General features: G+C 40.6%; 1 protein-coding gene across 5 annotated transcripts; it reads right to left on the bottom strand.

Annotated features, from left to right (window-relative positions):
- Positions 1–287: 287 nt before the first annotated feature.
- ATG16L1 (autophagy related 16 like 1) lies at positions 288–22,745 on the bottom strand. 5 transcript variants are annotated; one of them, XM_009284306.2, is made up of 18 exons: positions 22,655–22,745; positions 20,239–20,344; positions 18,030–18,103; positions 17,574–17,825; positions 16,646–16,711; positions 13,687–13,773; positions 12,868–12,924; positions 12,623–12,670; positions 11,792–11,894; positions 9,136–9,241; positions 8,947–9,017; positions 7,332–7,403; positions 5,173–5,293; positions 4,243–4,348; positions 3,103–3,252; positions 2,654–2,701; positions 2,187–2,288; positions 288–1,790 (listed from the first exon to the last, which is right to left on the bottom strand). In XM_009284306.2, the coding sequence occupies exons 1-18, from the start codon at positions 22,675–22,677 to the stop codon at positions 1,697–1,699; spliced, it is 1,686 nt and encodes a 561-aa protein (XP_009282581.1). In that variant the 5' UTR covers positions 22,678–22,745; the 3' UTR covers positions 288–1,696. The 5 variants fall into 5 exon arrangements, with proteins under 5 accessions (XP_009282581.1, XP_009282580.1, XP_009282582.1 ...); XM_009284305.2 differs by having other exon boundaries at positions 13,687–13,776; XM_009284307.2 differs by lacking the exon at positions 12,623–12,670.
- Between the last annotated feature and the right edge of the window lie 817 nt (positions 22,746–23,562).

The raw sequence follows: 23,562 nt of genomic DNA on the forward strand, positions 1-23,562 counted from the left end.
AACCTTTCAAAGACAGAGGCACTTGTTCGACGCGGTAAGACTTCCTTCAGTCTCAAGGCAGTATTCCTGAGACAGGGCAAGACCAGGTTGTATCTGCCAGATGTCCAGCTTCAAGCTAAGAGCATTATCCTCTTTCCCCCTCCACACCAAATCTCACAATGCGGCTGAATACAAATCCACAATTCATCAGGAAATCAGCACAGGAAAACACATTTCGGGTTCCCCTCTTCGCTCATTCACAACAAGATCTCACACACAGACACACAAATAAATGAATCGGAGCATTGTGGGGTTTTAAAAGCAGAACACAGGTTTATTTACAATCAAGTTCTTATGGGCAGCTGAATAAATAAAAACTTTGCCCCATATACTCTAATTCCCCTCTGCAGAAAGTGTCTGAACAAAAGGCTAGGTTAGAGAGATGCCTGTTATAGCAGCTGCCCCCTAATCCAGCCCCTCCAAAGAACACACTTCCTTAGTAAAACACTATTGGGAAAGAAGAAAATAAAGTGCAAATAAAAAGGCAATAAAACGCTGGTGGCTTGCCTTGAGGCCTAGACGATGTGGAAGGTTTGGCTGGATAAAGTTATGCCAGGTAGCTCACACCCAGCCACATCATGGTTTTGGATGCTTAAACAGGGACAGAGCCAAGACACTGCTCCGTAGCACAGAGCGGGCTCCAGCGCAAACAGGAATATTGCACGTGTGCTCAAGAAAGGGGCAAGTGGCCTGGAATTGCCAGCACCAGAACAATGGATTTGGGATTTAACCCGACTGCTCCCCTGTGTTCTACTGACAGCCGCCAGGACAGGACGGATGAACAGAAAAAGGGACCAAACATCTATATTCTGGTACTGAAGTCACAGTATGACTACATTCCTTATCACAGCAGCACAACAGAAGTTGAACTTCTCTCTCCTCACACCCAGTAACCAAACCGCCTGTGGAATAAAAAGATTAAAAATCTCCTATTTTGTGATACTCAAGCTGTTGAAGGGCATTTTAACAAAAGGGTGCAGAAGTCCTGAAGAACTGCCTTAACAACAGGTGGAAGTAATACGAAGAGTTCACGTGACAGTGCTGGAGAACCTGTGTCAGGACCAGAGCAGATCTGAATTGAGCTGATAACTCAAAGGCAGAGCTGCCAGAGCCATGGGAGACTCTTTAAAAGCTGTTCCAACACTTCAGACTGCCCAGGACCTGTCCATGTTTCAGGATCTTCTCACCCCATGCCTGAACTAGGCCACAAGAACAGAACACAGGAGACAGGACGTGTATTAAGTCAGCATATACAGTAACTTCTTTCCAACATTTCCAACTCAGAAGTGCTGTAGATACATTTGTGTGACGGGGTATTTGGCACAGCTGTCTGGTGAGGAATCCCGCTAGTATCTTCAGCTCCACTTGGTGCATAGATACTGCATGTAAAGGCATGACTAAGTAGCATTCTCCATCCAAAACAGCTAATCCCTTGCTGAGTCCGAGTGCCACAGTGCAGTTAGGGCCATAAGAAGTCTCTGACTCAGGCTCCTTCTCCATTGCTTTAGAACTTTCCTCTGGAAAGTGAAGCCCACGCGCTTGTTATTATCCCAACTCAGGATGGATCTGGGCTCGGGTCTCCATTCTGTTCAGCCACAGACCAGCACCACCATACACACAGAGGCGCTGGACGCTCTGCCTTTCACCCTCCGTCCAGTCAAAATTCAGACCACAGGACAGCCTTGTTTCCTTTGTCCACACTGACCACATGGGCACCCGCTGGTGACCATGCAACTGCATTGATAGAAGAACTGAAATGGAAGCCAGGTATAAGTTTACAAAAAAGCTGAATTCCACAACAGCACTTAACACTGGAATGAAATATTACAGTACTCTATCAAAGAAAAAGCACCTTCTCAGCTCTCAAGAGACTCGGGCTTTTAATAAGCCTAAGAGAGAGACAGTTTCTTCAGAATGTATTAAATGTACTTTATTAGAATCATATCTCAGTTTAAGAAGTTGAACAATAACAAACCTAACCTTAATTCAATCTAGAGAATGCTGCCATGAATCCACAAAGAATTTGCATATTAAAAATTCTCACACACCAATAAGTTGCAAAGCTGTATAACTACAATTCTTTCATACCTAAGCAAGATTCACAACCCAGATCCCCGCTTTAGAGTATATGGCCAGCTTCCCCTCACCTGTGATGCTTTGCAAGCATCCTCTCCAATTTCCCAGTGAGCACATTCCAAATGTAGAGGGCTCCATCGGCTGAACCAGCAGCCACATAGTTACCATCAGGGCTATGAGATCAGAGAAGGTGCAGAAGGCAGAGAACAATTTTCAAGTCAGCAATTTATCAGCACACATCATCATTCCACCTGCAACTTCCTAAGCAAGCAACTTAGCATTAAATAGCCTTAAGAGTTATGTGTTACCAGCTGCTAACACTAAGAGGTGAAAGCACTTTGAAATCAGAAAGTTTCCAAGACATTGGATCAACATCTACAGATACACTCTGTCTTGACCAAGAGGTAACCTTGGGTAAACCACAAACTCTGCCCCAGTTTTTCTAGCTGTAAATGGGGACAATACAGCCAAGCATCAGGAATCACTCACTTTTGCTGGGGAAAGACTTATCAGATATCTTGCTTATATCTGACCTTACCTGAACACAACTCTCGTCCAGTCAGAGCCACATTTGAATCCCTGGGCGCTGAAAAGTTAGAATCAGATAATTGTAAATTCATTTATAAGATGGACTTCCACGTTCTCACTAAAGAGCATGGTAAGGATTTCTACATGGTTCGGAATAAGATCCAGTATCCCTTTATCACAATTTACATTTCTCATACACCCTCCTCTCAATCACATCTGAAGAAATTCTTTCCTTTAGGCCAAAGACTTCTAAGCCAAGCTATCTTCTTTAAAGAGGTAAATGAAAAGATCCACCAGAGTAGATCTTTGCAGTTAGACTCTAGAGAACTTCGCTACCCATGTAGAAAAGTCAGGAGACTGCTCTCTCCATGGAGATACTGAAAAACACTCCCAATACTGAGGGCTATCTGCACTCCAAAGTTCTGAAATTCATAATGTTCTTGTGGAAAACACACCCACCTGAATGTCTGCTTGACAGCACTAACCCGCAGATCAATGATCTTCAGTAGATCATCACGGGAACAAGTCAAAAGCTCTGTTCGCTCTGAGTTCAGGTCCAGAGCTGTGATTCTTCCAAGCAGCTCCAGTTCTTTTACTATGCTTTCAGTCCTAAAGACAAAAAGAAAAAAAAAAAAAAAAAAGGGGGGGAAAAAAAAAAAAAAAAAAAGGGGGGGAAAAAAAAAAAAAAAGGGGGGGAAAAAAAAAAAAAAAGGGGGGGAAAAAAAAAAAAAAAGGGAAAAAAAAAAAAAAAGGGAAAAAAAAAAAAAAAGGGGGGGAAAAAAAAAAAAAAAAAGGGAAAAAAAAAAAAAAAGGGGGGGAAAAAAAAAAAAAAAGGGGGGGAAAAAAAAAAAAAAAGGGGGGGAAAAAAAAAAAAAAAAGGGAAAAAAAAAAAAAAAGGGAAAAAAAAAAAAAAAGGGGGGGAAAAAAAAAAAAAAAAAAAGGGGGGGAAAAAAAAAAAAAAAAAAGGGAAAAAAAAAAAAAAAGGGAAAAAAAAAAAAAAAGGGGGGGAAAAAAAAAAAAAAAAGGGAAAAAAAAAAAAAAAAAAGGGAAAAAAAAAAAAAAAGGGGGGGAAAAAAAAAAAAAAAAGGGGGGGAAAAAAAAAAAAAAAGAGGAGAGAAAGAAAAAAGAGTAAACCAAGGTCCAGAAGCCAAACCACTGCATCAAAACTTTGACTTGTCCCAATGTGGAAGAAGAGGAGAAAAAGGATTACTGGTTTATTCTCACATTTTGATTCTTTCCCAAGCTAGATCTCACTTTGTGGATAACATTTCCAGCCAATAGTTAGACACTACTTTCCTCACAACCCCACGCTCTGAAAAACTAAGTAACATCTAGAATGGCAAGTACTGACCAATGCAAAATATTTACAAGAAAGCAGACTGCCTTTTCAGAAAAGAAACGGCATCCCCCCAAAAAAATCCCAAACCACCAAACAGTATAAAAGTAGTAACAAAAGTCTCTTTCAGTGGCCTTCTGCAACTCTTAAAACAGTCTCATTAGCTCCCAAGCTCAGGAATAAGAGTTCCCTAGTTCAGATTATACTCGGACAGCAATCCCATAACCATTCCTACGCTATAAGCTCTCTTACAATAGTTTTACCTGATGTCCCAGAAACGAATTTTCTTATCAAAATGTCCACTCATTACACATTGCTCAGTACATACGATGTCATTGCAGCTAGATCCTGCAAACACTGTTTTTATACCTAAAAAGAATAAACCAGTGGTGACACACTGATATTTATACTGTACAAACTGATGAAAACAGAGACAGAAAATAATCACTATACCACACACACACAGTGGCCACACAGAGCAGTGTCCAAGGAGTGCCACAGGGAAGACAAACTCTGTCTTTGAATAATCCCGATTTAAGTCTTCAACAACCTCTCTGCCCTTCTCAATCGCCTTTGCTGTGGCTAATATCCCTTTAAGTGTTCCCATGACAGCTGCTTTACTTCCACTTCATATTTAGGCAGCTATAATTTGCTACTGTTAAACAACATGAAACTGTCTCCTTGACCTATGTTTGCAGTCCAGGTATCAAGGTAACCTTGAATTTCAACTTATCTCTCAGTGCAAGCAGGTTTAAGAGCCATCAATAGGAGAAATAAGGGGTTTCTCCCAAACAAAAATCTGGATACTATCATTTCCTTCATTTGAGATGTCGAAATTTTGGTACATTTCCAAGAGACATTTCCATCCACCACAGAGTTAAAAACTCTGACCTGGCTCCAAGTTTTTAGTGGAAGACTAAAATACCCACCCCCAGACTGGTAAACAAAAAACACTCAGGGAATACAGCTGCTGTTAATGTCATAGCATTAACAGTGCTTCCTGCATACACACGATTTCTTATTCTTACTTCATGTAACAGGCAGAAAGAATCCGATTACTTGAATAACAACAGAAGATGGCATGGCTGCTAGTTTTTGCTGGAAGATGAAATAATCTGACTGATGTCAGACTTCCATTTACATTCAGTAGAAGCACAGAACATGGATGAAAGACAGAAGTTAGGTTTCCTTACAAACTTTGCTGCGGAGGTCCCAGAGCTTGAGGGTCCGGTCATGACTTCCCGAAACAATGCGTGCATTGTCCAACAAGAACTTGGCTGACAGAACTTTACCACTGTGACCTGTCAGGGTGTGCTGAGGACAAGAGATTTACACGGTAAAATTGCACAGTTCCACTTGCTCCCTTTTCCTCAAGGCTTACTAGGCCTGCTATTTAACAACTCAAAGACAATCTTAAATCATAATTTACATGTCTACTGCATTGCTTGGAGGAAAAAAAAAAATCTATTATAGTTAAACAGAGATTAACCATGAGTAGGAGTGTTAAGTACCACAGAGTTCAGCCTGAAGCTGAAAGACACAGGTCACCTTTGGCTGCAGTTTCTCTAGCTACTCAGGGAACCTGCGAGTTCTCTTCCTCAACACTCCATACACCTACATTTCATGGACAGCCAGCAACTGCAACACAGCCTTGCACGAGCAATGAGAAGGGGTTAAAGCATGCTGAAAATGGAAATTGTGCCTTCAGGTTTTTATAATGAGCTTCTCTCAAGGATACAACAGGGCATCTAGTCTCAACTGTTGTTACATCTTCAAGCCTGAAAGCTGAGACAGCCAGAGATTTCAGAAAAACTCCCTGCAGCAGTTTCTGTAACTGCAGGGGGAGGCTCTGTGGGGCTGAGAAGAACATGAACCACATTCACTTCAAATTGCTGAATATTTACATACTAAATCACAAAACAGATAATGAATGACTGAAGTAAGAATTGTGAAAAACAAGAGAGAAAACTTTGGCATACAGTTAGATTTTTTTTTTAAATACTCAAAGGACTATCAAATTACACAAAGCAATCTGGGCTTGGGAAATACAAAAGAAAACCCCTTAATAATAGAAAGGAATGGGAGCGAAGTTTGGAAAAAAGCAAACGTGATACACAACACAAAGTCTGAAAGAACGAATCATCCCATAAAGGACACAAACTCCACAAAGGAGGATCTAAGCTTTCACTCTGCATCTCTTCTGCTCTTCCTGCAGTCATTACATACAGATATTTGCATTTAAGTAGGGAGTTTGTGGCAAAATTTACCATGATTTTACTGCTGCCTGCTCATGTGCAAGCCATGACAAATCCATACCACACACTCGAAACAAAGAATGCACTATTTTATCTCAGTGAACGCACTCACCCAAAGCTGGTAGTCACCAAGGACACCAAAAAATTACAAGAAGATAGTGTGAAGCCAGGTGGATGTATGCAGAGATAACTAACTTTTTGTAGCGAGTAATCTATAGTCTGCTAAACTTTTATTCACTATAATTTACATTCAATAGTAGGTTTTGCAGCCAAACAGAAGCTGCAAAAGAACTGATATTCTTCACTTTCCTAAATTGAGACCTGACATCTTCACACTGAGAACTGCCCAGTGAATTACAATGCAACTGTAGGTTATAACTGACATGTGAAATGTCAGAAGGTTCAGAACAAAGTAGCATCTTCCTAAAATAAAAAGTTGAGGAAAAGGGTACACAGGAATGACAAAAAAAAAAAAAGCCCCTTAGAAAGCCGAAAAGAAACTTTTATTTTGGTCAAAGGTGAATCCTTCTTAAAGCTAGAGCTAAGTGTTGGAGAAGAACGTGAGTAGAAAGGAGTTGAGAGGAGAGGAGGAATCTTTCAAAAGACATTGAGAATAAAGCCAAACACTTTTAGGCTTGCTGCCTTTAACAGCTAGGCAAAGGGCTCCTTTTCAAGAACGCTGCTCCTGACTTAAACCAAAAAATCCCTGTCTTCTGCAAACCTTTCTTCAGCAGTCCCCTCCTTGGATTGAGTGTAAAACATTGAAGTGGTTCTCCATAAGCTGTAAGAAGCATTTATATTTCCACAGAGGGGGATGCTAAAGTGTATTGGGTTTATGTGGTAAGGTTTTGCTAGCAGGGGGGCTGTATTGTGAAAATATGCAGTAACTGGAGTTTCCTGCAAGGCTGTGCAGAGACCAATACTGTATTTTAGGTCTTGCGAAGACCCTTAATAGAAATAAAGATCCTGTTAACAAAAAGAATTATTGAAAGTGTCTGTCAATGCCCAACTTCCAAAATTGCCATGTCCCCATTGGATAAAACTGGAAATACAAGGCAGAAACAGCCTGAGCACTGCTTTGCCTTCAAGAGACTCACCCGTAATCGATTGTCATCAACTGTCCAGATTCTGCTGGCAAAGTCATTTGAAGCTGCTAAGAGGTAAGAACCCTGCGAATACGAGATTAATTTAAAACTACTTCTGCAAGTCAATATGCAATTTAAACTCAAAAGTATTTCCAATAAATCATTAAAACCGTATTAGTGCTCTATTGCCAAGGGAGAAAAAGAACAAAACCAAAAACACAGTAGCACATACTAGTAAGGAAAGCTAGTGTAACAACTTTGAAAAAGGCTACGGCTTTTTCTTCTCATCAAAATGTGACAGTGATTTGTAGAATAAGGACTACAGATAAAAGGAATAACAATAACTAGACAAGAAAGGACATTCTCCTTTCCCTTCTGCTGCAGTGAGGAAACAGGTTCTAGTTTACCCTCATCTATTGTGGGTTTTTTCCCCTCTTTTTTGATTTTTCACAGGGAAAAAGCCCTGCATCGTCTACCCCCACTGCTTAGATAGGCCTTAGAGTGGAATTAGCCCAATTCTTGCAATTTTCATTACAATTCTAACATTTTAAACTAAGATTCCAAAAACTAAATCTGTCCAAGGAGAAATAAATTGACTTGTTCATGGCTTTAGGTTTAGGGCTCTTCCAAGTCATCCATGATGGAGAATGGACACCACAAGATTCATGACTGCACTCCTGTCCATCTCAAAAGACTTTCCTGAATCCTTAAAGTCCATTAGCATGTCACCTCAGGCAGTTCTCACCTCAAATGTGTTCAAGCAGCTTGCAAAAATCAGAACTAGTTTCTCCTGCAGATTAACAGTGCCAGCAAATCTCTAATGAGCTGGTCAGTGTCCAAAGGAAGGATCCTTTTGGGTGTGTATCAATAAAGTTTAGCACATAGAATCACCAAATGGAAGAAGTGTCAGCTTTGGTCTACTGTCTATGCAGTAAAGCATTGTGTTACGGGAGAGGTCTCAGCAGAAAAGTCAGATCACATGTCCAGCTGTAACAATCCCAAGACCTCAAACTCCTTCAAGTAAGACTGTTGGATGCTGATCCCAGTCATGTCTCCGATACTTCAGGTTAACATGAACTGAACACATCACAAACTGTCAGCAAACACTCTTGCCAGCCACACCATTACTGTGCCATGACTGGTGAGAAACTGCTGGGAGAAAAGGTCATGGAAGTGCAAGTCTTCGGATAATCAGACCTTTTACTATTCATCACAGACTTCAGCAGAGCACTTATGGAAATAAACTTCACAGAAATAAAGCCTCAGTGTATTTGCCTCTTTTGTGCTGTTATGCCAGCTTTAGTGGGAACCTAAAGACTAATTTCTTACTTTAGACAAAGCCTACTGTATTTTATTGTAATGTTATCATAATAGCCCATAATAGCCAATGTCTGAGCTGCATATCATCTTCTGAATTGCAAAGCAAAGATGAGAATTAGACTGCAGCATAACAAATAAAGATCTTCGTACAATTTTTAACTATTTGCAGTTACTCTCCTAAGTATTTTAACTCATTTCTTAGGTAACTTTTTGAAAAGTGTTAGAATGGCAATTGATAGCAAAAGCACAACATAATTCAATTAATTTATTCCCAATCACAAACAGTGGGTATTGCACAGATACTCACAGCACTATCAAATTCTATGCTTGTAATCCCAGCATTACTACCAGAGAGGGAACCTTTGGGCTCACACCTATCTGTACAGAGAAAGATGAACAAAACTTAAGCAATGGATTAGAACAGAAGCTGACACAAAGTGAACTATAATACGAGTTTGTTTAGCATCCCGCCATACCCCAATGCAAAAAAGTTTACCTCCCAAGACTTCCCAAAGCTTAACCCTCCGGTCCATGCCTCCTGTTGCTAGTAACCGGGAGCCAGGGCTGAACTGCACTGCATTCACCTCCCCATCATGTGCATCCTGAGGAGTGGGAGGAACAGAACAGCCACCCAAAATGGAATTAGCATAGACCCAAAAAAACACAGATTAGAAAGCTATAGAACTTAAAGGTTATACAGAACCACAACTGTAGATCTTTCAGCAGTATATAGGAAACAAAGCCACAGACTGAAACTCTAGTATGGTTGATGGTATACAAACAGGGCAAAAAGACTGATCCTTATCTATAGAAAAAAAACAAAAGCACATAAAGAAAAACACTAGCAAGGACTCAACAGTGATGGTAAACTGCCAGAAGCCTTACAATGCTTCATAACTTTAGGCTTTATAAGGTAAGGCTTTTAAGTTACACCAGAAAAAAATTAAGGAAAGGACAGAACACAGTAACAGGTGATATGCTGTAGAAGGAAACTAACTTTTCATTTCTCCATTTAGGGCCAGCCATGGAACATGATCCAATTAGTTCATGCAACCACAGAACACTCAAGTCAGGCTTGAGTTAGGAAAGTCTGCTAGAAAACAGCATAACATATTAACTGCATTCATTTAGTGTATTTGCAATAATGCTACTTTATATTGGTGATTAAGTAGTACCAGCACAGCTGTGACAGCACCTTCTCTCACAGAGAACTTGGGCTTAAGCTGTGGTTCCTATCTGCAGGTGCAGTGACACCCCTGCACCCTTGCTTTCTCACAGCCTAATGTTTTGAAGTTTGAGTTGGCCACTTAATAGCGATTCTTAACCTTTTAAAACCTATGAGAAGGTTAAGATTCCTTCCTTTCCCCCCCCCCCGTTAATTTCACAGCTTTATACTACTTACCCACACAGTATTAGTACCACATTCTTAATTCATTTGCTGCATTCGTTTTTAAGTATTTTCAGTAACTGCTCTTTCAAAAATCAGTTTTTCTGGAAACTTGTATTTTTCTGGAACTTGTTGCTTGAACTTGGTCTGCCAGCTCATATTTAGGGGTCATCACACTTCAAATCTGATCTTTCTACAAGTGCAGAAGAGCCATTCAGAACAAAACTGGTCAAAGGTCTTGCCTAGAAACTATGCCCAAGAATGATGGCTGAAGTGACTACCTTCTCCGCCTTCCCAAGCCTGTTCTACTCATCTCTCCAGAAGTGACCCTGTGCCCCCTGTATCTGCCAAACCTCTGGCACAGTCCTTGCATTCATTCCTCGAATGCTCTGCTGGACCTAGACATGTCCTCACACTCCACCTGGGCTCCAAACACAGGAGCTGAAACATAACACAGATCATCTCCAGAAGGAACATATGGATTCCCATGAAATGAGTAGGGTCTTTTTCCTTCTAATATTGCAGTGCTAACCACACATCACCTCCATACTGCCAGTCTGACAGGCTTACTACTGCAGCTGTTCCTACTCCTGCTGCAAGATGGGGAATTGGAATCGGGCAGCATTCTCCACGTTGCCAAGACTAGGGGTCAGCATAGTCTACTGTGGTTTGCCCCTCCATATGGGGAAGACAGGCTGCGCTGCTCTTGGAAGTTCAGATGGCATTACAGAAGATCAAGAGAAAGGCAAAACCAACATAACCTTCCACATGGTTCTTGAAAACCTCACATACATAGCTTTGCAATACCCTTTATGATGACATTAGCCAGGATTATATCTGTTGATCAACTGTGCTTGCTGTACATAGCCAGAGAAGGAGAGAGGCTGCAACACATACTGCAGCCATGAACACCTCCTCTGATGCTCCCTATTCAAGCCAGTTCCAGGCTGTCACTTAAGTTATGACCCTATTCTCACTTAAGGTAACGTTGCTACTCCTTCCACCCCATGACTTCCTCTAGAGAAGATGGTAACAGGGCAGGCCAGGAATACACAAGCCTCCATGCTGCAGTGAGCCACTCTTACTCTGGATGAAAAAAAAGAAGTCATTTCATATCCATGAAATATCTACATCCAGCATTGGAGTGCCTGAGAAGGCTCAAGAGGAATGTTCAATCAAGTAGCTGCATTACAAGACAATTTACAGTATCTTTCATTCAGAAGGCAAAGCCCTTCACAGAAATTTAAGTTTGGCCTTGTGAGGCCAAAACAACACATAAAGGAGGTCTCAGCTTGAAAACTTTAGATCACACACGACAAATGAAGACACCCCACTACCATGAGCTCCTCTTAACTAGTTCTGTTGGATGACATTCAGTGCCACAACTCCCTTCACTGTGGAGAACTGGAACTGAATTAATCCCAGACTGTCAGCAATCTCTTCCTCAATCATAGCTCTACTATGGCATGACAGAACAGGGACTGCTGGGAGCCAAGAGGGTAATGGAGTGTAATTCCCCTGTGCCCTCAGACCTTTTACTAGTCATCATTGACCTCAGTAAGACAGACATCAAGCACATTGGCTCTGAGCAGCATTTGGGCTAAGAATTAAATGGGATGAACTATGCTACCAAATCAAGAATTCCTTCTTGTTTGGCAATGTTACTAGAAAGAGTTTCAGGAGATCAGTTCCCACACAGATAGGATTCACTTCCTCCAAGTACAGTAAAAGGAATGGTAAAACTGAGAATTCCTTCTATACTTACAAAGACACATATGGCAGTAGTGGGCACTCTCACTTCTTTACTGGCACCTGAATGTGGCTCTACATTATCCTGGGGAGCAGGGAACGAGGACAAAGAACGCCTCCTGAGACGAAACAAAGTACAAATATTTTCAAATGGGAAGTGAAGGCTGTTTCTCTTGAGTTCATCCAGATCTGTACCTGTCACTCAACTACACGGTACAGTGATTAAAAAAATGGGGGAAGGAGTTTTTAACTTTCTTTTATCCCATCTTTCAGAAGTTACATTTGTCATATAACACTACATCCACTTGTGGCTTTAGATATTTCATAGTCCGCCAGATAAGTTACCTGAACTGACTACTGACCTCCTTTTGGAGCAGTCTTTTTTTTTTTTTAATAAGAAAGAGAAACATGGGAATGACTGCAGCTGAGTTCAGCAGGAGAGACTGCAATTCCATCATTATGTCTAGGGAGACTCAACACCATTTCCAGCACTACATCCCAGGCAGCAAAATGCTCCATTCAAAAGCTCAGGCTGCACCATTTAAGCAAAGACCGTCCATCTAATGCAGAGCTTGACTTAGAAGGACTGGCTCCACTGTGGATACTAAGCACAGAACCCAACAACTTATTTTAAATAACCCTATTAAAGGAGCAAAGTGCAGTGGAAAGTAAGAGCAAACCCCATGTATTCTCTCCACAAAGAGGGGCTCATTGCCTCTCTAACTGTAGACAGTTTCTAGCCAGTGTTATCAACATTTGAAATCTAATCAGGATAATGCAGCTGGGTTCCATGTTACTTCAATGGAATACATTTACATGCTGGACTAAGAGCGGATAATGTTTTCACCTGGCAGCATCGGAAGATTGATGTCCCAAAAGGGGAGACTCAGACAGACTGGAGGGAAAGGTCAGAGGTCAGCACACGGCAAGATGGAAGAAACAGGAAGTTGAGAAGAACAAAAGAAGAAAAAAAAAAAGGCAGAAGCTAGAAGAAAGGCTGAAATTATTTGTTTGTATTCCCTGCATCACCAAGATTTTGGTGTACATTGAAACCAATATACAAAACAAAGAGGTGAAAGTGTTCTAACCTACCCAAAGATATTAGTGATAGAATCCAGAAGGCCTCCAGCTGGCTGGGAGAGTCGCTTACTGAAGGAGGGGAGGACAGGTTTAAACCTTGTGAATAGCTTCTCCACATAAAGATCAATACAAACACATTTCATAGCAACAAGTCTCTGGAAAGACTCCCTCCCCTGTAGACCCAGTCCGAAGACAGAAAACACCAAAGGCAGGCATCAGTTCAAAAGTCACCAGTAACTACAACTCAGAATATAATTTGTGAGTGAAGTTTCTTCAATTTCCCCCAACCTCCACCCTGTGAATTACTGGTTTTAGATATAACAATCTGCTAAGTCTGAAGTTTCAACCAAATTAATCCATGTTCTCATGTAGCTACCTCTTTACTTTCCACTCACTGCTATTTTAGAGGAAGAAAAAGATGCATTTAATCTAGGTGAAGATATTTTCAGCATTTCAGCTAAATCAAAAAATGCAGCTATTTGTAAAGTCACATTGATATCTTGTATAGTAACAGAGACATAATACAACAGGCACTGCAATACCCATTTTATTGTCTATTTTGCTTTTAAATCTTTGTTTTTAAGATTAGACACAGATTTTTCAGACACTAGTTTAATTTATTTAAAACTGCAAAGGAAAAACAGAGCATATCTAGAGCATGGTAACAGAGAACACAGCACATAAGTTTTATACTGCTCTGGTGGAAGTTCTAAACCGTGTTCCAGCTAAAGGCAAGTAAAAACTGTAAGTAACATTCCCAACATTGTTCCAACTCTTACATCCCTTGTTCTTCCTCAATGACATGACACAAAAATCTCTTGGTCTACAAACCTGGATGTTCGGCTGACAGCTCGCACTGGAGATGTCTCCTCAGCTGTGTCAGAGGTTTCATCTGCAAGCACTTCAATATCATCATCCCTGCTGAAGTGAGAGAAAACACCTCATTTTCAATCAGCCAGAGCTTCCTATGGAAACCACCCACTGATGTATATGAACTGAATGGAAGACACTGTTCCAGGGGTCTGTCGGTGTTTGCACCCAACCCGCATCTAGGTTTACTTAGTTGTAGTAACATGTAGGTAGATCCAGATAACCCAGACTGATCTGTCACTGCCAGAGATACTACATTCAACATACAATGTCTGAAAACAAGTACATGCAGCACCTAAATTTCAGGTTTTTTTTCTTTCCAGCTGCCAGTTACACTCTTCACTGACAAAGGGTTGGATCTCCCCCCACCCCCCATATTTATGTTGACAGGCATCCTTTCCAGATTCTCTTTACTACCAGCATTGTATTTCAGCTTGCAGCACTACATACAGCATTTAAGGACCTATCACATCTGAGCAAGACTTTGCTACAGAATAACTGTTCCAGCAAATATAGTTCACAGAACAGCAAAAACATGAGCTATTATAGCAACCCCAAATATAGGTGATATCCTATTTTCACAGCACCTTTTTTGCTGTTCAGAAACAACGAAGTATTAAAAAAAGCACAAGAGTTTGGTGTGGATGAAAAAGGAAAATTCAAAGACATCTGGATACTTTCTATACTGCTGTACTTCAGGTGCTGCTCCATTAAGTACGAGGGATGTTTTGGTACACTTCATTAAAGTGTTGGTGTACAACTGAACAGAAGTGTGAGGTTCCAATATATATACCATAAATTAATCCAGCTAAACTACTCAGCTAATGCTAAAAGGTTTTTCCCCCATTAGTCATCATGGGCTCTGACAGTCTAGTATTTTTTCCTTCAATGATGATTTTTCCTCTACTGCTGATTTTGCAAGACAAACTATTTTTTAAACACACTCTATCAACCTGATGCCATTCGACTGAACAGGAAGTTTAAATTCAGCATTTAAGTAGGAATAAACCAATTCCTGCCATCAGATAACACTCAGCTGCAAAAGGATTGAAGAGGATGGGACCATTTTTAATCTCTCATTTCAGATTATAGCTGCACTTTAAGTTCTAAGATTTTGGAGGACAGTATATATGAAAAGGCTATGGAAAATATATACTCTGATTGAAAGTATCAGGCTGATATTTCAATAAAACACTATCAAGTTCTGCTGGTATTTCTTTTTTTGAATACAAAGTTTGAGCTATTAAAATTGTATGTAGCAAAAAACTTTCCATGTTAACTTAACATACTTTTGAAGTGAATATAAACACCAGGGCACACTCCTTGAAATGCTGCAATTTTCCCCTTCAGTAAGCAGCACATTTATACAATACAAACTCTAAAATTACAAAATCAAAAACATCTGTGAAGCAGAGTTTGAGTAATTTACAGAAGCAATTATTTTCTAGGTTTTTTTTTTTTTTAAACAGGCTTCCTTTCCACTTCTCAGTGTCTCTCATCAATTTATGAAACACTGAGACCATCATCCCCACCACAACAGGAAGTAAAATATTCAAGTTGTGCTACAGCTACCCCTGAGCTCAGCTCTAAGATAGGAAGGTCTCACTTTGGGTAATGGAGAGGAAGAAACTTAACAGGGAAAGTGGCCACAGACATTACATGTGTGTTTCCCCTCCCAGTGCAACATTATTTATTGAAGAGTTTAATATTCTAAGATACTCCGTGTGCGTTTACATCAAATAACACGGACAAAAGGGACATCACTATTCTTACAAGCTGGTGTCAAACCACAACAGCTGGGAAGACTGCCCTCTGGCTTGGGACTGTCCACTAGCCTGTGACACAGAGCTCAGCAGTAATCTTACCATGGAGAGTCACACCTCAGTAAGCTAAGGGAATGGAAGCATTTAAACATTTCTTGAAAAAAAAAAATGCAAAGCAAATTGTGCTATCTAGTTGTATTGTTAATTGCAGTTTCAATTTTCCTTCCAAATGCTACAAGCTCTCTCATACTCCCCTTACACATGCTCCTCCTACCTACCCCAAACTTTTGCATGGGCCCTCTTCCAGAGCAGATGCATTGCTCCTATCATGTGCAAGGACATGCAGCACAGAGACCTAACGTGATTACATGATACTAATACAAAGATAACAGATATCAAGAGAAAGCCTGCACTCTGCTCTGGCACTGTGCTCTGAAGACTGTCTCAGCTGTTTCCAGTAACAATGCAGCAGGTGTAGTTTTTCTGGATTTGGTTAACACAAGTGCCAATAACCTTATCAATCTGGTGCAAAGCATCTATACCATCAACTGCCCACTTCAGTCAGCTGATTAAATACCACCCAGGAGTAAACATAGCAATGAATATCCATGTGCTGCTGCTGCTGAAAAGAACAAGAGACTAGCGATATTTATCTCTGGCTTGCCAGGAAAAGTAACTCCACATCTATCTATTTTTTTCCTACAGAATAAGTCTCTCCCAGTATGGAAGTGATCACTTTCACCCACCTTAACTCGCTCAGTACCTGTTCCTACAGGAAATCCTTGATCATAGCTATTTGTAGTCTAACACTTAAAAATGTAGGCATCTCAAGAGTACATTGCTCCACGATTAAAGAATTATTTTAAAGACCAAAGGCACCAAATAACAAATGTTTTTATGCTGAGATAAGAATATATATTCACTGTATGAACCATTCTTGGGACTTTCAGTCCAAGCATCTATTTTTAGTCATAACATAGCTCCTTCTTCTGGAAGTTCAAGTAGGGAAAGTTACTGTACATTTTTGACTTTACACCAAAGTTTAAACACTCCTCTACATCACCAAATTTAGAAATAACAAAGATACCATTTGTCATGCATCTGCATAAAACTGAAGCATGAAGTGATGAAGGAGACTGTAAATCAAGACTGCTTACGGTTCAACAGGCAGGGGTTCTTTGGCAGCTTCTGCTAGCTCCTTCTGCAGTCTGGCTTGTCGTCTCCTAAGAAGAGGAAAACAAGGTTATTCAAAAAAACCTTCCTTAATCCCATTCCAAAGGTTACCCTGTGCAGTTTCGATGGGCTTCGTAAGATTAAATTAAAAAAAAAAAAATCAGACCCCTGCCCTAATTTTATCCTGCTTTTCAAGATACTCAGTGCAGGAGAGGCAGTTTTCTTACTGTGAATAGCAAAGGACAAGATCAATTGAGTGAGGCAATAAGGCAAAGTGTACCTACAGCCCTTTATGACCCATATGAATGTGGATTTGCTCGGAGTGCAAGAACTTGCAAAAATAATGATTACATTAGTAAAGATAATACAAAACTGCCAAGTACTATGAGACTTGTCTTATAGCTCCTTAGTCTCCAAGTATTATTAGTTGGCAAGTAAGCTGAAGCAAAAATAAGTTTGTACTTTTTTCCCTTTTTTTCTTCTGAATTGCAAGTTATACATAGTTCAGTCTCATGGCAGCTTCTCCTTTTAGCAGAATGCAAAATGCACTTAAATTGGTTAAGTCAAAAAAAGGATAAAACTAGAAGTAGTATCAAGATGCAATACAAACAATAGAAGTCCAAATCTAATACCAGCAAAAAATCCCAGTTCCTATCTGATTTATGATCTTTAGGCCGTAGTTAGATGTTGCTCAAGAAACAAAAGAACATGTTTTATTCATTTAAAAGACAGGAATGTTTTCACAGAGCATCCGTCTGTGTTGGCCAAAAGAAGGAACAAGAAGTTCTGGACTCTCATTGTGTTGTGCAAGAATACAAATACCAAAACTAAATCTGGTTTTATTCTATGCACTCATAAGTATTCAAAAATATATTGTGAAGTAGTTTATCAAATAGGGGTCATCAATCTCACCTTGAATCCTTTTCATTTTCTGCATTCAAACGATTGGCTTCTTGTGCTTTCTCTGCCATCCAACGTGAGACCAGCTCCTGGTTGTCTTCAGTTGTTTTCCTCAGTTTCTCCTCCAAGGCATTGAAGGTGATCTGGAGAGCATCATATTCATCTTTCAGTGTCTGATTAGCTCGCTCAAGATCTTGCAGTTTGCTACGCAATTCCTGGCACTCTGTTTCCAGTTCAGAGATCTTTTGCAAATACTCTGCAATCCTGGAACGGCAACAAAATACACAAAACAATGAAGATCTCCTTTGGGACCTATACCATCCAGCACTATGCTATTTGTACAATGCTTAACAAAGGAATTTTTAGCCCATGGCTTGGACTCCTAGAGAATATTACAACACTAATAAATAACTCGATCAGAAGTCTGGGTCTCATACCAACCACACAGATGAAACAGTTCCTACTCACTTTGCTTCATTCATCTGCATCTCTTTGTCCTTCTGCTGCATTTGGTTATTCAGATCAATTACAGACTGGGCCAACTAGGGAGAGGAGAAAATTACATTACAAAATGCAGGGATGCCAGCTGGATAACACACACTCAGCAGCAACCAGCGAGAGTACAGACCAGTCTAACATCACAAGCAGAAAGCATACCTTTCAGGTCTTCTTTCACAGCTTTCTATACAGATCTGTTTGCTGCACCTATCACACAGGTCATTAAATCAGGGAATCTACTTTCAAATATGAGTTGTCAAAAAGTTATTGTCCTTTGATATCTCACTCCCTTCCCTCAAAAAGTTTCTTTAATAAAGTCACATCAAACAGAATGCGTATTAGGAAGAAATTTTATTTTTTGAAGTCGCGGAAAAATCAATACAGAAACTAAAAATTGCCAAGTAAGTAAACCAGCACATGAGTGCTAACAACCAAGCAACAAATCTTCCTGTTACAGCCAGGACAGCCATTACAGGAGACATGTGGCTCACATACTATAAACACAGGTTTCATGAGGAGTTTTCCCACAAAGTTAGTTGCTGGTGGAGTCTCTGCAGTGCACAGGAAATAGAGGGGCAGAGGCCTGGTCAGCGAGCAGCAGCAAGCCCCACAGCGTGCAGAGCCTGGGCTGCCCAGGGAGAAGGAAGACTGAGTTTTAAGAAGAGTGCCTGCCTGCGTAGATGGCTTAGGATACCAGGTTGGGGGGAAAGAAGGAATCTTCACTGCTTTGACTAGTCAGTGCATACCTCGCGTAGAAAGCTGTCTCCTCTTTGAAAAGCTTGGAATTACTGACACTGGAGCTTCTCCACAGCTCCAGTGAGGTGTGATCAAAAGGAGCATTGTAACATTTTCCAGGTCATTCCCACCTTCTCCCTATAAAAGTCTGCAGTACCATTCAGGTACTAGCTCCTGGACTCATTCAATCCACTGCTGTGGTTTTTAAAAGCCCCAATTCTGCCGATGAAGCCTCCACATCTTCCCATCAAAAAACAAAATTAAGAAAACCACCAAAAAAAGATGGCGGCTTTTCCTCTCTTCCAAGCTCAAGTCTCATAGTTTACAGGACTCCTGGGCTCCCTGCTGCATCTACATGGCAGAACCAGTACTCCCTTTTCAGTCTAATACCATGGCACCTTCAACCTTTGCTTGTGCTTGTTTATTTTGTCCACTCTTTTATAGCAGTGGTCCTGCAAAGCGAGAGAGACAAATGAAACCACACACAGCCACCTATTCTCTCACTCATTCAAAATCTTTTCAATGTAGAACTAGTGGTCATGCGTAGCTCTAAACTGGATCAGTTCCTTCCTCCTCTAATAAATACAGTTAAAAACCTATTCATGAAGCACAAAATTAAGCACTTCTTAAAAATCATGCTATGCTGACAATATAAGCTCTTATCTCCTGGCTGTCAGTTTTAAAGACCAACTCTCTCTGGTTTATTTTAATCATCAACATGGGGAGCTTAAAAAGGCTGTACATGAAATGAGGAAAAAATGATGATGAATAAACTTGGTAAAATTAAGGTCATGGTCACAAAGGGCCACGTATGGACCACTATCGTGGTTTAACCTCAGCCGGCAACTAAGCACCATACAGCCGTTCACTCACTCCTCCCCAGTGGGATGGGGGAGAGAATCGGAAGGGCAAAAGTGAGAAAACTCATGGGTTGAGATAAAGACAGTTTAATAGGTAAAGCAAAAGCTGCACACGCAAGCAAAGCAAAACAAGGAATTCATTCACTACTTCCCATCAGCAGGCAGGCGTTCAGCCATCTCCAGGAAAGCAGGGCTCCATCACGCGTAATGATTACTTGGGAAGACAAATGCCATCACTCTGAACGTTCCCCCCCTTCCTTCTTCTTCCCCCAGCTTTATATGCTGAGCATTATGTCATATGGTGTGGAATATCCCTTTGGCCAGTTGGGGTCAGCTGTACTGGCTGTGCTCCCCTCCCAGCCCCCCATGCACCTGCAGCCCTCCCAGTTGGCAGAGCATGGGAAGCTGAAAAGTCCTTGACTAGTGTAAGCACTACCTAGCAACAACTAAAACACTGGTGTGTTATCAACATTGTTCTCACCCTAAATCCAAAACACAGCACTGTACCAGCTACTAGGAAGGAAATTAACTCTATCCCTGCCGAAACCAGGACAACCGTGCAGAACACGAGAGGACTTTCTAACCTCGCCACGTTTCTTATGCAGCTCTGTCAGCTCCTCTTGATGCTTTATCTTCAGCTGTGCCAGTTCCTGCAACTGAGCATCATTCCATGTGCCATCATGTCCTGGACTGGAGTTTGAGAGAGAGGAAGAAGAGATGTCACAAACTAGAATGAAATTGCTCCTGTGCCTTTGACCAGTTAGTCTAAATTCAAACTCCCTTGAATTTTCTGTACTACATCAGAGATACAGGTCATTCATAACAAACTAAACCACAGCTAACTCTCCCACAACACACTTCTCACCAAACAAAATGCCCTTATATAGTACTGGAAAATTAAATTTACTGAGGACTTGATTCACCTTTTTGTACATTTATAAAATAGAATTCAAATGCAAATGAAAGATAACTAGCCTTTGCTTAAATTTGCATGAAGACAATTGAGTCTTAAAAGTACATTCTCCAAATTCTGGAAGAATTACAAATATTTTATCACCTCAAATTTGTTTTGGAGGGAGCTGGTGGACCTTGAAGATGCTAGACATATGGAGACAGCATAATACAGGGCACAGAACCAAAAGCCAGGGAGCCAAGGATATATTCCCAGGCATTACAAGTCACTTCTCCGTTGCCCCAACTATGTTCTAGTCTTATTGTGTAAAGGTTTTGGGGTGTTTTTTTAATTGTCTTTTACAACACAGTTCTACTGTGACAATCTGGAATTTCTACACACCGGAAGAACACACATACCACCCCCCAAACAACTATGATTGTAACGTTTATCACTCATGTCTTTGAAAGTACAGAGACAGGAACAGAAGTCAGTTTTTTAAAAGCATATACATACATATACATATCACATACATATCACACACAGAGACTTTGAGCAAGTTAACAGTTATATTATAAATTACAGCTTTTAAAAATAATAATTTTAAGTTCATCACTATTATGCCAGACAAACAGAACAAGCATCTGTTTCTGCAGTCATTCTGTGTTATAACAGCCCAATGAGAAACAGATAATGCATTCAGAAGCTGAAAGGTCTCACAGTGGTATCAATAACTTTATGCTGCTCTCAAAAAACAACCAAACAAACAACATCTCACTGAACTAATGCTGTATTAGAAGACACTGCATTTCCAAAAAACTCTGTCCAAACAGACAGGAAGCCAAGTCCTGTGGTAATACCCAACATGTCCTATAACTCTGGTCGTGCATACCTCTACAGCCAGAACTAGATATTCCTCCTTGGCCTTAAGGTAAGTAAAAAGCGTTTTTCCTCAGCTATCTAGCATTAGGGAATTCATTCTGTTTAAAAAAACTGTCATATACTGAGGACAGTATCAGAGTTCAGCTTAGTATTCACTTTGAAGATGCTGTTTCTGTGCCTTTCTTCTCACCCTCGTCTACTCCAGCCTCATCTCTTAGAGTAGATGTTCAACGAGAATCAGATTCCCATAAACTAAAAGATGGTTCAAGACAACTGCAGTCACCAGAAAGCTTTTGAGAACTTTCACATGGGTGTTAACTCCAGCCTGCTGGCCAAATGCTGATGTTTTGCCTGCAATTCCTGTAAAATCAGGAGTTCTTCTTCCCTTACTAGTAATATTACACAATAGCCTTAACTATATTTATTTGTTTTGTATGCCAATTGGACATGCATATACAGTTTTGCATTATATAGCAAAAAGAGCTTCAATAGAGGAAGCAATTCCTACAGAAGTAGGAAATTCTGAGCTACTGCCCTGCCTTTTCTTCAGTTAGACCAAGAGCAGAACGCAACAGCCTTTACCTGCGGGGATTTACATGCTGTCCAAAGGACACACTTGGTTTGCTGTGGATTCAAATGCCAACAGAATAAGGCAATGACCCCTGCCTGCTGCACTAGAGTGCTATTCCCAGGTTAGAGAGGAAGTTTCCTGAAAAAATCCTGCTAAAAGTAGGCAGAAGACACGTTCTTTTTAGCATACGGTGCTTATTTAGGACTGACACTTCACAATCATGATTTTCTCCATTCTCCCCTTCTACATGATAACACAGATTGAAAGAAACTAAGACATCAGTTTCTCCCTGCAATGCTTTTAAAATCAGACAATTTCAAGAGTCATAATCATTAGGAACTAACACCAGGCAAACATTATAAGCATTACAAGGCAAACAGATCAGAAGCTCATTCTGGTCCACCTCCATACCTTGAGTTTGTGATAAATTAACTTCTGTCCAAAACTTGGTCAGATCTTTCTGCACTGTATACTGTAAACATATTGTAACTTTATCACATTTTTAGAGTTATAATTTATTTTTATTTCAACAGATTTCCCAGTTTGTTTTATTCCAAGTTACTGTAGTAATCTAGTTCTTTATGTAATGCATCAAACAATGGTTTAGTTTACAGTGTGCATGACAGTCAACTGACTGAAAAGGAATTTTAAATACCTGATCTCGTGTCTGCTCTGCATGTCGTATTTTTCTGCTTGAAGCTTATCAGCCAGCACCGCATGAAGGTCCGACTTCTCTAGTAGCTTGTTATCTGAAGGGGCAAAAAGTGCAATTAAGAAGATAACCAAAAAGCGAAACCAGATTCCCACCCTCTTCTTCTACCAGCTAAGATCTAGTATCTTTAATTATTCTGACACAACCAAACATTACGTAAGCCTCCACATAAGCACGCGCTCCTCTGATGTCAGCAGGCTAAGGCAGTATTCAGCTACAACTCTAAGAATTCCTCATTAATCCAGATGCTGTGTGGGACTGGTCTTATGAAAGTTTAATAGAGAAGCTGGTCAAGTGTTCTGCTATCTACTAAAACAGAAGGAGTTCAAAGTTCAAACTCAGCTGATAGCAACAAGGAAGACAGACCTGCCAGAGAACCGGTCACATCCAACACTGCACACAGCCCTGCCGAGGTTTGTTTGCTTTCCCCCCATAACATACAGCACAACAGTGTGTGAGCCAGCAGCGTTAGGTGACTCCTCCACTTCCATTCACTCCTGTCACAGTTGAGGCAGGAGAGGGATGGGCAAGTAAGTGCTGGATGGAAAGCGCTGGCCCCTGAATAGCTCCAAATTTTAAAACAGATCATGAACATGATCAATAGCACTATTGTTCTCGATTCCACAAACATCTGAGCGGGAAGTGTGCACACAATTTAGACATTCAATCACTGTCCACAGCACAAACTTGGTTTAGCCCATGAGGAAACTGAGACAAGCAACTACTTATTTTCCTCAATAATGTAGAAACCCTAACTTTTCTCAGTTTTAACAAACATCTCCCAACCAGTCTTTTGAAAACGACACACGCGAGGCCTCGGGCGCCCTTTACCGCCCCATTTTTCCCACTTT

Source organism: Aptenodytes forsteri, unplaced genomic scaffold (genome assembly GCF_000699145.1).
Source record: "Aptenodytes forsteri isolate BGI_AS27 unplaced genomic scaffold, ASM69914v1 Scaffold278, whole genome shotgun sequence".
In the NCBI taxonomy this organism is placed as follows: domain Eukaryota; kingdom Metazoa; phylum Chordata; class Aves; order Sphenisciformes; family Spheniscidae; genus Aptenodytes; species Aptenodytes forsteri.